The 14538-nt window shown below is 32.4% G+C and overlaps 1 protein-coding gene across 2 annotated transcripts in view; it reads right to left on the reverse strand.

The window, feature by feature from the left end:
• LOC115232686 (FERM domain-containing protein 4A) overlaps positions 1-14538 on the reverse strand; it is a 383772-nt gene that overhangs the window by 342897 nt on the left and 26337 nt on the right. For both annotated transcript variants that reach the window (XM_029802713.2, XM_029802715.2), the window contains exon 2: positions 1856-1913. In XM_029802713.2, the coding sequence (XP_029658573.1) occupies positions 1856-1885 (30 nt within the window). In that variant the 5' untranslated portion in view covers positions 1886-1913. The remainder of the gene's footprint in view (positions 1-1855; positions 1914-14538) is intronic.

Below are 14538 nucleotides of genomic sequence, written 5' to 3' on the forward strand. Positions count from 1 at the left end.
AAACTGCTTGATTAACCCTTTCGTTACCAAACCGCCCAAAGCTGCCCGAAAAACATTTTGGTTAATGTCACCAAACCCGCCCGTATTTACCTATTCATATTTAAATGAGAATATCAGAGCAAATCTCTTTAGTACATTCGTGAAAACAAGTGATTATACTTCGTAAACAGTTCATCTACAGTTTTGTACAACGATCGAAGTGTAATTTTAATTCCGTGAATTTTGGGAGATTTTTTTCCGAAATTTGTTCCTATTGTGTTTTCAAAATTTGTAATTCTGACAAAAAATGGATACGAATTTCATTATATCAAGCAGCGAGTCAGAATTCGAAGGATTTTCTACTGAAGACCTTCATAAATCTAACTCTATGACTGAAAAAAAAAGGCACGTGGTATTTGATAATGAATCTGATGTTTCATTTTCTGAAAGTGAAAACAGTGAATCCGAGAGCTCCAACAGCGATAAAGAAAATGAATTGGCACCTGAATGGAGTGAAAATTTAAAAACTGTTTCTTTCGGTGACTTTTCTGAAGAAACTGGACCAAGCCACAATCTTTCCCAGGAGAGTAAAGCCTTAGACTATTTCTTTTTACTTTTTCGAATGAGCCTATTTGAAATCATTACGGCGGAAACGAACCGTTACGCTAAATGTAAACAAAGCGAAAGAAAGGATAGTTAGTGGTTTCCCACAACCTTAAATGAAATTAAGACTATTTTGCCATAAATATTATTATGGGTATCAGAAAGTCACCCAGAATAACAAATTCTATCGTAAAATTTTGTTGTATACCCAATTGAATATTAGCTAATAGCCCATTTTCTATAGCGATGTTTGAACAAAATTTTAATAATTTTATATTTTGTTGAATTTACCTGTATCTACCTGCAATTAGAGTCACTTTGTGACAAGAATTATAGTATAGAATTGGTTGAGAACATTTCATTAAATTATCTTCCAAAAATCACATTAATACATTGATAAATAAAAAAGTTATAGTTGTTTAATGAAACCAGACTAAATTTATGATTATGTTAGAAATTAATTGAAACACATAAGGGGTGTATTTTGGTCAGAAATATAGTAACGAAAGGGTTAAACTGAATCAAACATACATGCACAGGCATGCATGCACTCACACACTGTTTTAAAAAAATGTTGTTTTGCAGGTTCCAAACATTCTAATGCAATATGAAATAGGAGCAATAGATCAAAGTATACTGTTAGAGCAATATGGAAGTTTGCAGAAATTATATAATTATATGATTATATGATAGCAAAGGAGAATGGGCACCAGCCAGCCCAAAGGTTGCTGTGGCGTTAAGGTAGATCTGGGCACCCCTGTTAATGGGGACAAAACCCAGATTTAAAACACTGGATGATGATGATGATGATGATGATGGTAATGATGATAGGAGCAGGTATGATTGTAACTAAGTTTGCTTCCCAGCCATGTGTTTTTTGGTCCCATAGGAGGGCACCATGGGCAAGCTTTCTATTATAGCTCTAGGTCAACCAAAGCCTTGTGAGTGAATTTGGTAGATGGAAACTGAAGGAAGCTCATCGTGTGTGTGTGTGTGTGTGTGTGTGTGTGTGTGTGTGTGTGCATGCAGGTGTTTGTTCATGTGTACTCATGTCTTAACACCATAAGATAGTTGTAAATGAACACCATGATCATACAAGCAAAAAATGATGAAACCTGGGAAAATATTACCTTCCCTGAAAACAGGTGAAGGTTGGCAACAAGTAGAGCATCCAGCTGTAGAAAATCTACCTCAACAAATTTTCTGACCCATGCGAGCATGAAAAAGTGGACATTAAATGTTCATATTGATGACATGGAAAAATTTCACTTACATTACTGAATTTGGAGTCCTTGTTCAGCATTCCTCTTTTATAAAATTAGAGTTACATACTGCAATAAAAGATAAAAAGAAACTATTAATTAAAAAAATTAATTGCAATTACTTTATTTTTCAATATTGGAGACATTGATACCATAGAGCAGCATATCACTAGAGAGCATAATTTAAATGGAGAGAAAGAAACAAAGTAGGGGAAAATATAAGCAGAGGAAAAGAAAGAGACAGACACAAACACATGCGCAGGCACACACACACACAAAGTTAATGGCTCTCAAAACAGAAAATAATTATACAAGAGGGAGAAAATAGCCAAATCACAGAGAAACCTGAATGAACTAGATTTCTAGATATAGCAGAGTCTATAAAGTTCAAGCATATACAGAGAGCAAGAATGAAAACAAGAATGGAGACATGGGCAGAGCAAGAAGGAGACATACATGATCACAGAAGTAACATTATAGTGAAGGATGAAGAAGAGGTGGCAAGAAAGACTGGCAGAGGTAGTGACAAAGAGAATAGCAAGACAAGGAAGGATCCACTATGTGGTTACTAATCTACTACAAATATCAGTCAAGTCTACCTCAAATCACACGCTAATGTTTTATATAACTGAAAGATAACTTGCATAATTTAGTCCTCAATACAATTATGGAGAGAGAGAGAGAGAGAGAGAGAGAGAGAGAGAGAGAGAGAGGAGAGAGAGAGAGGAGAGAGAAAAGGAAAGAGAGAGGTGATGGTCACAGCTGGAACACTTTTGATCACAGATCTACTTGATAATGGCTAACAACAGCTATATCTATTACAACAATATTTTGCCAGTTTATAAATAGTACAGAACTTAAGCAAAGACATATACAGAGTATCACTAGTCTTTTGTATTGATTTTTTTTATATAAATAATATATCATCCAAAGAATAGTCACTTATATAGTTAATTGGTATGTTTATTAAATGATTTGTTTTCAAGGACTCTGAAAATGTAGATCTGTCAATATAGTGTAGGTGTGGAATTTGTGCATCTGTTAATAAACATTCAAAGAACAGCTGCATGGTGGGACTAAGGGGGGAAATTCCATGAAGCATTGTCATGACAGTAGCAACAGAATTAAATGAAAAGTCAAATATCTCCAGTAAAGCTTACAGTCTATGAAAACAGTGACGTTTCAGGTAGACAAAGTCTATCAGATAATAAAAAACAACTATTTCAAAAATGGTTGACAACTGACAAAGAAAAAAGAACACAACTGATTTATATCTATCTCTCACCAAGAAGGGCATCTAATCATAGAAACCATGTGAAAGCAGACGACAGGAGTTCGGCACAATCCTCAGGCTTGGGCAACCCATACCAGTAAAGAGAATGGTGATCTCAGACTAACTACGGTTTGTTCAGATACATAGTGAAAACAATGTATGAAAAAATTTCTTAATGAGTGAAAATTTTGCCTCAAAGTAGGAGAAAGAAAACAAATAAGAGACCTGGTGGTAATTGTAAGCAAAAAGAAATGGGGGAAATAATTTTAATTAATAATTCACTTTACAAGAAATTGAATTTCATAATTTGGAAAAAAATCTAAGCAAAGGTGACAGTTATAGATTTGTTTCCGCCTTATTAAACTTCATCAGAAGAGCATAGCATTTCTCTGCTCTAATTAGGGAGCAGATTTTTTTATAAGGTCTACTAAAAACATACAAACATTTAAAAATTATCTGAGGTCAAATGAAACTAAATCATAACTACAGTTGTCACCTTACCTGCCAACAAAGATTAGAACTTGGAAATTCAGTTTTCTGTAACAGTATTTTTTTAATTTCTTGATATAATCTCTCTTATCATGTGTGTATACCCCAGATTTTAGAATAGGCACAGTGTATCCCTGTGTGTTCCTAATGATACGTCTAAAAGGATTGACAGTAAAACACTGCTACTAAAAGTCTTATCTAAACCATCCCATCATGAAAAAGCAGACGTAAAATTGACAACGATGCAATGAGGGCATTGCTTTCCATTTAACTATGTGTTTTTTATGTATGTTAGTTTGTACATCACAACCTACCTGAATAATCTAAATTCATACTATTGACCCTCTTGAGTTATTTCTCTTAATTCATTTTTTTAAAATTTGAATTACAGATGAGGGAAAGCCAGAAGGAAATTGATCAGATGTTATTACTTAGGAACATAGAACAAATTCAAAAACCTAGTCTTTAGTTACCCAACAATGTTAATAGTAGTAAATAATAAATATCAAGAAAAAATATTTTCTTTCGCTTACAATATCTTGCTTGCAGAAAGTTAACCCTATCTCAAACCTCAAAAGAAATATTGAAATAGTATTTAAATTCGGGTTTTCTGGCCAGGACTCTAATCTGTTAGATTTTCCCAGATATTTTCAAAACATTTTGGATAGCTAAGTACACAGAAGTAACAAAAATGAAATATCAAACACAGAGATACAATGAAATGCTTAGCAAGGATTTGAATTCATTAACTCGTCATTAGTTTCTTTATCTGTTCCATTATTTTATCATCTCACTTAAGCTGAGTAGATTTTAGTTTATAGATTTTAATTTAATGCTGGGTCAATATTTACATTGGGAGTGCTGGACTGAGTCATCATCATCATCATAATCGTTTAACGTCCATTTTCTATGCTTTTATAGGTTGGACGGTTTGACCAAGGTCTGGAGAGCCAGCAGCTGCACCAGGCTCCAATCTGATCTGGCAAGGTTTCTACAACTGGATGCCCTTCCTAATGCCAACCACTCCGAGTGTGTAGTAGGTGCTTTTTATGTACCACCAGCACGGGAGCCAGTCAGGTGACACTGGTCACAGCTACGATATTGGTTTTACTTGACTAAACAGGTCTTCTCAAGCATATCATATCCATCAGGAGTATTCTTAACAGGGCTGCAATCTCACTTTAGTTGCCAGGGCTTCTCAATCACAAGAAATCTCCAAAGGTCCCGGTCTCGTGTCATTGCCTCTGTGAAGCCTAATGTTCGACGGTTATGCTTCACAACCTTAGCCTATGTCTTCCTGGATCTACCTATTCCACAGGTTCCTTCTATAGTTAGGGAGTGGCACTTCCTCACACAGCTGTCTTCAATCATATGTAACACATGGCCATACCAGCACAGACGCCTCTCTTGCACACCACATTTGATGCTTTTTATGCCCAACCTTTCTCTCAGGGCACTTACACTCTGTTGTGTATGCACACTGACATTACACATCCAGCAGATAATACTAGCTTCATTTCTTTCAAGCCTATGCATGTCCTCAGCATTCAATATCATGTTTTCTCTCTCTTCATAGCAAGTTTAAATTCTACCAGGATCCTCACTAATGTAAGTTCTTCCCGATTCAAATAACCATGCTTCTACTCAAAAGATTTATGGCCCTGCAACAGTGTTATAAATCATTTTAGAACAGATATGAAAATTACAACTTTTTAAGAATACAAAAATAGAAACTGGAAAAGCAAAAGAAACATGAACATTGTTGATTCATATTTTAATCATAATATATATGAACAGGAAGAAACATGAGAATAGTTTTGTGAAAGAAATAAAAAATCTTGGACCAGAGAGATAAATATTTTGGCAAATTAACATAATTCTCAGTGGCAGTAAAACTATGGTTAAATCAAAACAAATTCATAACTCAGATCTGTAGAATGTTCCATAATTTTCAGGGCATAACTCTCTCAGAACAAATTCTAGGTTTTCTCAATTTGTAACTCTTCTAGACAGGATCAATCCTAAAGTACACAAAAACTAAACTTGTTTATATCTTCCTAATATCTTATCACTTTTTTGTTTATTTGTATAGTCTATCTTGTTGACATGACACAGCCACTAGAAAATACTTAAGGTAAAAAGGAACTTCTAGATGGTCCCTAGGCATAACAACAGCTAAATCTCCTCAAATCAAGGACCTATTGAATAATATGGGCATAAATGACTGAAAAAATAAAACAGATGATGATCACAGCTGAAATATATTTGATCATTAGGTCTACTCTATCAAACCTAATGCAAACCTCTTGCAAGCTTCTTGTCATAAAATCAAAACAACTAATATATCTATCATAAAACAGAGGCAAACTAACAAATATCTAAAAGCTGTCATATATATATATATATATATATATATATATATATATATATATATATATATATATATATATATATATATATATATATATGTATGTATGTATATATATATATTGTATTTATATGTATGTTCCATTCACCAGAAACCCTCATTATAAATGACAATCACAAACCAAAAGTCTAAAGTTCAAATGAAGGACTACAAAAAAATACTTCCTCTTGATGGCATTTGGATAACCAGATGACAGGAGAAAAAGTAGATAAAAATAATGGAAAAACTAAGGTTCTTCCCTTTTTTTCTGAAGGTCAATGTTTTAGTAAAAACAGAATACAACTCATATGAAAGAGATTATAGGTTTATTCAGTTTTAGTTTGTTTTTATGTATTAAAAAAAAATTCAAAATGTAACTTACTATTAGTATTTTTATTGATAAATATATGGAGTAGAAAATTTTAAATATCAACATGTACCAAAAAGACTACCTGACCCATTCAATAAAAATAAAGCTAAAATGTCAGTACATATATGACACATATTTATGTTAATTTAAGCATGTTTGGTTGAATAGTAGTTCATGTATTTGTACATTTGTACACATTTATAAAGATAAATTATTATTATGCCTGGTTTCATGGGAAACTACTTTTTTTTTTATATATTCCTGTTGATATTCATCAACTCTACCAAGGACTACACAGTATGTAAAATGAGTAATAATAATGTTTTGTTATTCTAGTTTCCAGTTTATATATATGTTCATTTTCTGCTTAAAGGTGTTTAAAATGTGATTATCCCAAGTAGGTGACTGAATACTTAAATAAAGATTCTGTCATGCACTGATAAAACAGAACATTTGGTAACAGATACTGAATTTATTCTTCTCAGTAATATATGTTTGTTAAACTTTAGTATGACACACATGACAAATAAAAACTGACTTTCCCATCATTATATATGTAATGTCATTAAGGTGCTGGTCTAATGACTACATGGTCATGAGCATTGTATTTTGTCCCCTGAGTAAGGTAAAATAAACCCTGCTTGCTCTATGCTTGCTTGGCTGATAATTCCAACTTCACAGTTGAGTGGCCAGCAGCTGGAAAATATAAAAATAAAATCATTCCACTGATACTATCATCTATTTTCATTTTGTTAAATGAGCTATTTTTAACATAATGCATATTTATTAAAATGATAGGATATTAGAAAGGGTTTAGGAGAGGCTGTGTGGTAAGTAGCTTGCTTACCAGCCACATGGTTCCGGGTTCAGTCCCACAGCATTACACCTTGGGCAAGTGTCTATTACTATAGCCTCAGGCCAACCAAAGCCTTGTGAGTGGATTTGATAGATGGAAACTCAAAGAAGCCCGTCATATACATGTATATATGTGTGTGTATGTGTATGTTTGTGTGTCTGTGTTTGTCCCCCTAGCATTGCTTGACAACTGATGCTGGTGTGTTTATGTCCCCGTCACTTAGTGGTTCGGCAAAAGAGACTGATAAAATAAGTACTGGGCTTACATAGAATAAGTCCCAGGGTCAATTTGCTCGACTAAAGGCTCCAGCATGGCCGCAGTCAAATGACTGAAACAAATAAAAGAAAGTAAAGAGAGTTATGGTTATATGTTCAAGATTATATATAGAGATGTGAGAGCATTGTATCTATATGAGGACATTATATTTATTTTGTGGTTAAATGGAAGGAATACACTGCAAATATGACCAAAAGACAAGAGAAGAAAAGGTTATTTTTTCTCAGTTACTCAGACAGTAATTCACTTCATGTCAGTAAAATATTAAATAAATTTTTAAAAATAAATTTTGTGTCTGGTCAAAAACAAATTACTTGTTTAAAAGAGACAAGGCTAATGAACAGATACTAAAAAATATACCAATTAATTATAGATCATCATTGTGACCATTTTTTCGTGCTGTGTAAGATGAATGGATCTGAAGTATAAAAGATTTCTACCCACCTTCCTGTATTATCTCATCTGTGAGTTACAGTGTCCTAAGAGCTGATCTCACACTTCATATCTTTCTCTATCAATGGCTACATTCCACTGTTACTACATAGCAAGTGTTGTCCATTTATATTATGTCTATACTATTATAACTACACTTCTATACATTACCCAATACCTTTACTGCCAATCTTTTTTTCATATCATTTGCACATCATCTTTACACATGTTGACACAAGGCATCCAGTAAAACATTTTTCTGTAGCTATCACAAGTCTTCTGAATCCATTGTCCCTTTCTTCCTACCATGTAGTATTACACCTCTTACACATGCTTCATCCCATCTACTTGTTCAACAAATGCAAATTTTGCTTCTCAGAAAATTTACATTCAATTGACTAAACTTGTCAACAACTTAAACAAGAAACATTAATTTCTAAATGAGAAGATGAAAATAATTTACACCTGATATATTTAAAAACAATTATTTTCCTCACCAAAAATGACTGACTAATTCCCAACCTCATTTGATCAAGAGTTACATGATACATAAGTGACATACATTACAACAAACCTACATCCAGCTATTACACTAAAACTGATTCTTCTTCAGAGCATAAAACTTGCAGTATGATATCACAATACTAAATCATATGCCCACAAAAGTTATTTTTATTTGATTCTTATAAATAAGTCAATATATATCATACTTAAGTAGTAGAGGACTGATAGTATGACATATAAGTGTGCTTAGGAGTGGTGATATAGCTGGAACATTCTGAACAAATAGGAATGATAAATAAATCAAAACAATAGTATCTTTTCTTACTTCTTCAATACACCCAACAAAGTAATGTTATACATCGCAAACTAGTCAGCTTTATTTGATTGCCCAGTGAAAAGTATATGTACTATATACAAGCTTAGAGTACAAATTTTTGTACTGTACACAAGTTTGTGAGACAGGGTATATGTTTAAATATATTCAAAATTTAATAACAGCTCAGATCACTGAATGTTCGACATGGTATTAAAACAATTTAAAATTTGAATACCAGCACAATTATACTATCACAGTTCAAGAAAACAGATGTTCATATAAAGCCACCAAATGTTCGTCTGTCTAAAGCTCTTAGTTACTTAAGGCTATAACTTTGTGACAGTACCACCATCTTTCGATGGTCAGCTTAGTTTCTCTCATGTGGTTTTGTTATTGTAATCCCTTTGATTATTCTAATCACTTATGTACTAGATTATCATATAAACCCAATAAGTAAATGATTATAAATGCCTCAGTTAGCAGCAAGAAGCTCGAAAAGGTCAATTCTTGGTACTGGTTTCATGATTGAGAGTATTACTCAATTGAATGCAGATAATATTCATAGATGATCTATTGTTTCTCCTAAAACAGACAGGTAAACTAAAATGAAATAATCCCAAGTAGATGACTAAATGTACTGATAAAAAAGAAAATTTTATAATTGTCAAAGACTGAACTTATTTGTCTCAGTAATAATATCTATTAGTTGAGCTTCCATATGACACACAGTACAAACAAAAACTGACTTTTCCATCATTATATAAGTAATGTGGTTAAGGTACCCTACTACTGACTACATGGTCATGAACACAGCTAGTGTATCAAAACTCTGCTACATTATTTACAAAAGGTTAGCTAAAGGAAATAATTAAAGTGGGGCAAAGGTTTGTATTTAGGTAATTCAGGTAGGTGGTGACATACTGAATGATGCACACAAAACATTCTCAGTGAACTGATATTTACATTTTAGCTAGAAAAAGATAAAAACTAGGGGCAACTGTTAACATCTCTCAAAATTGAATTTTTTGTGCTTAAAGGAGGAAAAAAACCCTTCACCTTTCTTAGTGAGCAAAGTGGCACCTACAGGTATGTTTTCAGTCTCACTAGACGTCATTGACTGACAATTCCAATATTGTACAACCAAATGCCTTGAGTAGATTTAAACTTAAAGGTCTTTAAACTGACCATTTTACTTTTATAATTAGTTACTGGAGATTTCTCTAACTACACCAATATTTCTTAACCCTTTTGCATCCATGTCTCTAATCTGAAAAGATCACTTGCTCACCAAACAAGAACCCTGTTATTAAAATAAGTGCTATACTATCACAATAAATTCAGTTGTCTATTACAAAATGTCAAACATCAAGAACATGCCTAGTTAAAGGGATTATTTCTCCCTTTTTACAGTTCAATCATTTTGATACCAACTTCTTGTTTTAAAGTGATCTAAATTAAAACCTACCATTAAAATTTTATGTTAATTTGTTCCAAACACCAGCTTAATAATGACAAAATTATTTCACTAAATTCTTCATTATTTTCAAAATTAATGGAAACAAAAACACTGTATTTCAACAGAAATAAGATTAACAAAAGGGTTAATCACTTCCCACACTAAATCCCACCTTTAAATTTCACTCTATATCTTAATGAGTGAAGTGTTTTTCATTGGATATATTGTATTTAACCTTTTAGCATTTAAACCGACCATATTCATCCCAAATATTTTACCTTAATTTATGTTCAAACCAGCCGGATGCAACTTCTCACATCAACCTGACAGTGTCATTCTAAAAGTCAACAATCACATCATGGAAATCTCAGAGCTATGAGATAATGCAATATTATTTCAAAATAATGTGAATAAATAAGTATTGCATTTGACAGAATAATGTGAATACTAAAGGGTTAAAGTTAATGCCCTTCCTACTGCTAACAGCCTGAATCAAGCAGGACTAGATTGTATTAATCAAAAGATGTAAAGAAAACAATCTTTGGCCAAGGGCACAAATGACTACAATAACGTTTGAACTCCTATACTCACTTAGCTTAAAGGGACTAAGCAAATGAAAAAGAAGTAAAATTTAATTCCTTTGAGTAACTTCAGCATCAATTGCTTACATTCTGAATCTAACATATTTTCTTACTTTACAGATATGTTAATTTCTCTATTAAAAAAATCTGTTAAAGCAAATTTGATTTACCTGCGACAATAACCTGTTCAACAAAATAAAGAATACTGGTTTCAAAATTTTGGCAAAAAGTCAGTAATTTGAGGGGTAGGGGTTAAACAAAAGGATAAAAGGCAAAGTTGGTCCCAGCAGAATTCAAACTCAAAACATAAAGATGGACAAAATGCTGTTAGGTATTTTGCCCAGTATCCTAAGGATTCTGCCAGTTTGCTGCCTCAACAAAGTAAAGAATATTGAAATCTAGTAAACAAAAGTTGAGACGAATCTAATTTTCTTTATTTAAAATCATTAAAATTAAAAAAAACAACAACACAAACAGAAATAGCAGTGATTAAAAATTTAAGCATTTTATATTAGAATAAAGTGACAAATTTGATGAGAACAATTTTCATTCAATTTTTTTTTTTTTGAGAAATGCTGCACATAAGTAACAAAGCTGTTAGTTTGTGTTCCAATAATTTTAAAAATTTCACCAAGTGTTAAATATGTAGCCCTATTTTTTATTTATTTAATTATAATAAAAACCTAAATAAATAGAAGCTACATTGAAATTCATCATCATCACCATTTAACATCCGTTTTCCATGATGGCTTGGATTGGAAAATTATTTTTATATTTATGAATATAAATGGAAAAAAACTAGTATTATTTTTACTGGAAAAAAATTCAATAAATACCAAAATAATATAAAAATTTTTTTCTTTTTTTATGAAAAAGTAAAGCTTACACAATTAGTGTTCAGTTCAAACTAGTAAAGATGGGTGACTGGTAAGAAAAACATAGACAAAGTGGGAAATTTCAGTTAAAACTCAGAACAGAGGCTATTGTAATAGAAATAGAAGAGATAGACAGAAAACTGTCTGTGAGCTGGTGGATATAATGTGCTGGTCAGTTAGTCTTTGTCAAATAACCAGAAGGATAGTATCATTTTTATAGGAGTGTTTTATGTTTAGAAGTAACATTAAGTAGAGTAAAGGGCTAATATATATGTATAGAGAACGAAACCTTTGGTGTACATCAGAGTTGATAGGATCTGGCCTGGAAAGAGCCTTGCATGCTGCAATGGGATGGTCTGACAGGAGACTTCCAATCCAAAAGACAGAAACAAATTGGCCACATAGAAGACCAACTTAGCTAGGAAGTTCTCATACCACCTATGGTTAAAAGTTTTACAAATGTCAAGTGCAGTAACATTTCTTTCACACAAGTTTTCAAAGGTAAAAGACACTCGCATGAAAGATTAAGAAAGGCTAAGCTACACTGAAATTGTACCAAATGGTACCAACGAGAAAAGAGATACTTAAAGCAACAAAGTAGGTGATTGTTAACTGTTCCCATAATCTTTGAGAGTTAAAAATAAGACTGGGGAGGGGGGATCATAGAACTGGTGATTCTTGGAAATGGGACACAAACATAGATCTGTGTATGGAAATATTACAGGTTTCTATTGATAGAAACACATAGAGAAAGATTGATCTATGTAGAGAAAGACTTAAGAGTTCATTGAGAATAAAAGAGAGCTCCTGAATACACCATTTGAGATTAATAAGAGATAATGCTATCAGAATTAGTCTCTCCATTGTGATGAAGAGATCAAAAAGGTTTTCAGATTTGGCAGTATGGAGAACTTTATTGTACAGTCAGATGTAATAGAATGTTTACAAAATGAAATTATTTGAATGTCATATATACCAATTATGGTATTAAAAAAGCCCATTAATAACATCTTTAAAGAATTCTTTATTCCTCATGTCAAGAGAAAGTTTTTTGAAGACTTTCTTGAACATTACTCCAGTGATCTTGTTAAAATCTATTTTGAAATTCAATTTTATATAATATTTAATATCTTGATACACAACATTTTAAAATACTACTAAGGCATTATACAGCTGGAAACCAAAAGTATAATTCCTAAAAGCTATTAATCTGCTTCTACTTTACTGACCATCTACTTCAATTAGTTATAACTGTTTTGGTTATCTTCTTTCTAGAGTTCTATGTTTGTTAATTGAAAAAGAAAAATCTTTACTGAATATAAAATATGCTACAAGTCTAAAGCCACTGGAGTAATGGTGCCACAATTTATATAAATAAATATGGTAGTTATTGTTATTGCTGTTTAATTGGCTAAGCAGACTTATGATCAAAGATGTCTCTACCATGACCATCCTGTCTTGTTCTTAATTTCCAATGTTTCTCTAATCTCATCTCCCTCAGCATGACACGTTACAGATATTATTTGTCAATTTTGCTAAATAAATTTAAAATCTCACAATACCGTTGATTGCTGTCCATGACATCACTGGGTGTTAATCTGATTACGAATCACTGCCACACTATATCTAAGAAATATTCTTTAATGTTTCTCCTTCCTTTTTCTTTATCAAAATGGTAGGGCATGATATGATGGATTTTATTACCATTTCTAACAGAGCAAACAACCACATGGAGCACACATTGATGTATACTGTTCAAGCACTTTTGTCATCTTAAGCAGATATTCTTGGTAGAACAGATTTTTCTGTACTCGGAAGGCCAGTTGTGTTGCAAAACTACAATGGATAGTAATAATCAAGTTTGCTAGTTGTTATTGCTTTTGTTGTTAGGCTCCAGGTCAACTGTGACACAGCAGACCTATAATCAAAGGTGTACCAGTCACAACTATTCCATCTTTGTTTCAGACAATATATATCTATGAATATATTATCTAATAAGTCCATTTTTTAAGATGGTAGAACGTGATACGATGCTGATTTGACTACTATTTCTATCCAATCGAGTGACTATTTTTAGTGGTGAATATCGGTTATTTTGGAGGTGATAATTGTTCATATGCCTCTTCCAGTAACAATCAGAAAATTAATTAAATGGCTCTGAGCAGAGTAAAAATAAAGGGGGGGGGGTATTTTAGTGCCATTATTCTATGACTATTAATGATTTCTTATGGAGGCAAAAGACAACAGATTTATAGGATAATGGAAAATTGAGATTACAATATATTCATTATAACCTCAGAGACATGATTTGAAATGGCTACAATCAGGTGGTAGAATTATCCCACTGAGAACTTACCTTTACCTGATTCCAATAATATTTGATCAGTAACCTTAGTCCATGACACAACAATTTAGCAGTTATTATAGTTTGATGCTATTGCTTTAGGAACAAGAATGTAAATAAATTTACTTTTGAACGAAATACTATACTAAAAACAATGGAAAGTACTGAAAAGTTTCAATTACAGTAGCTGCATATTTTATTGAAGATTTACATAGAAACATTAGCTTACTCTTACTTCCAAAATAGAGATAATTCTTTTGTTTTTAAAAAAAAAAAAAAGATCTGATATAAGCCAGACTAGGCAACTGAGCAATCTTTCAAATACTTCTCTTATATTATTTAATTCTATGTCAACATAAACTTTATGATCATTAGGTCCACAATTCTAAATTATCCAATTTCTCCATGAACTGATTGCCCACTAGAACATGTCTTCCAAACTAATTTGGCCACCATTAGAACAAATTTCACTGTAGAAAATGCCAAACAAGTCATTCTTCCCCACCCGGTTTCTT

Source organism: Octopus sinensis, linkage group LG2, assembly GCF_006345805.1.
Source record: "Octopus sinensis linkage group LG2, ASM634580v1, whole genome shotgun sequence".
Taxonomy (NCBI): Eukaryota; Metazoa; Mollusca; class Cephalopoda; order Octopoda; family Octopodidae; genus Octopus; species Octopus sinensis.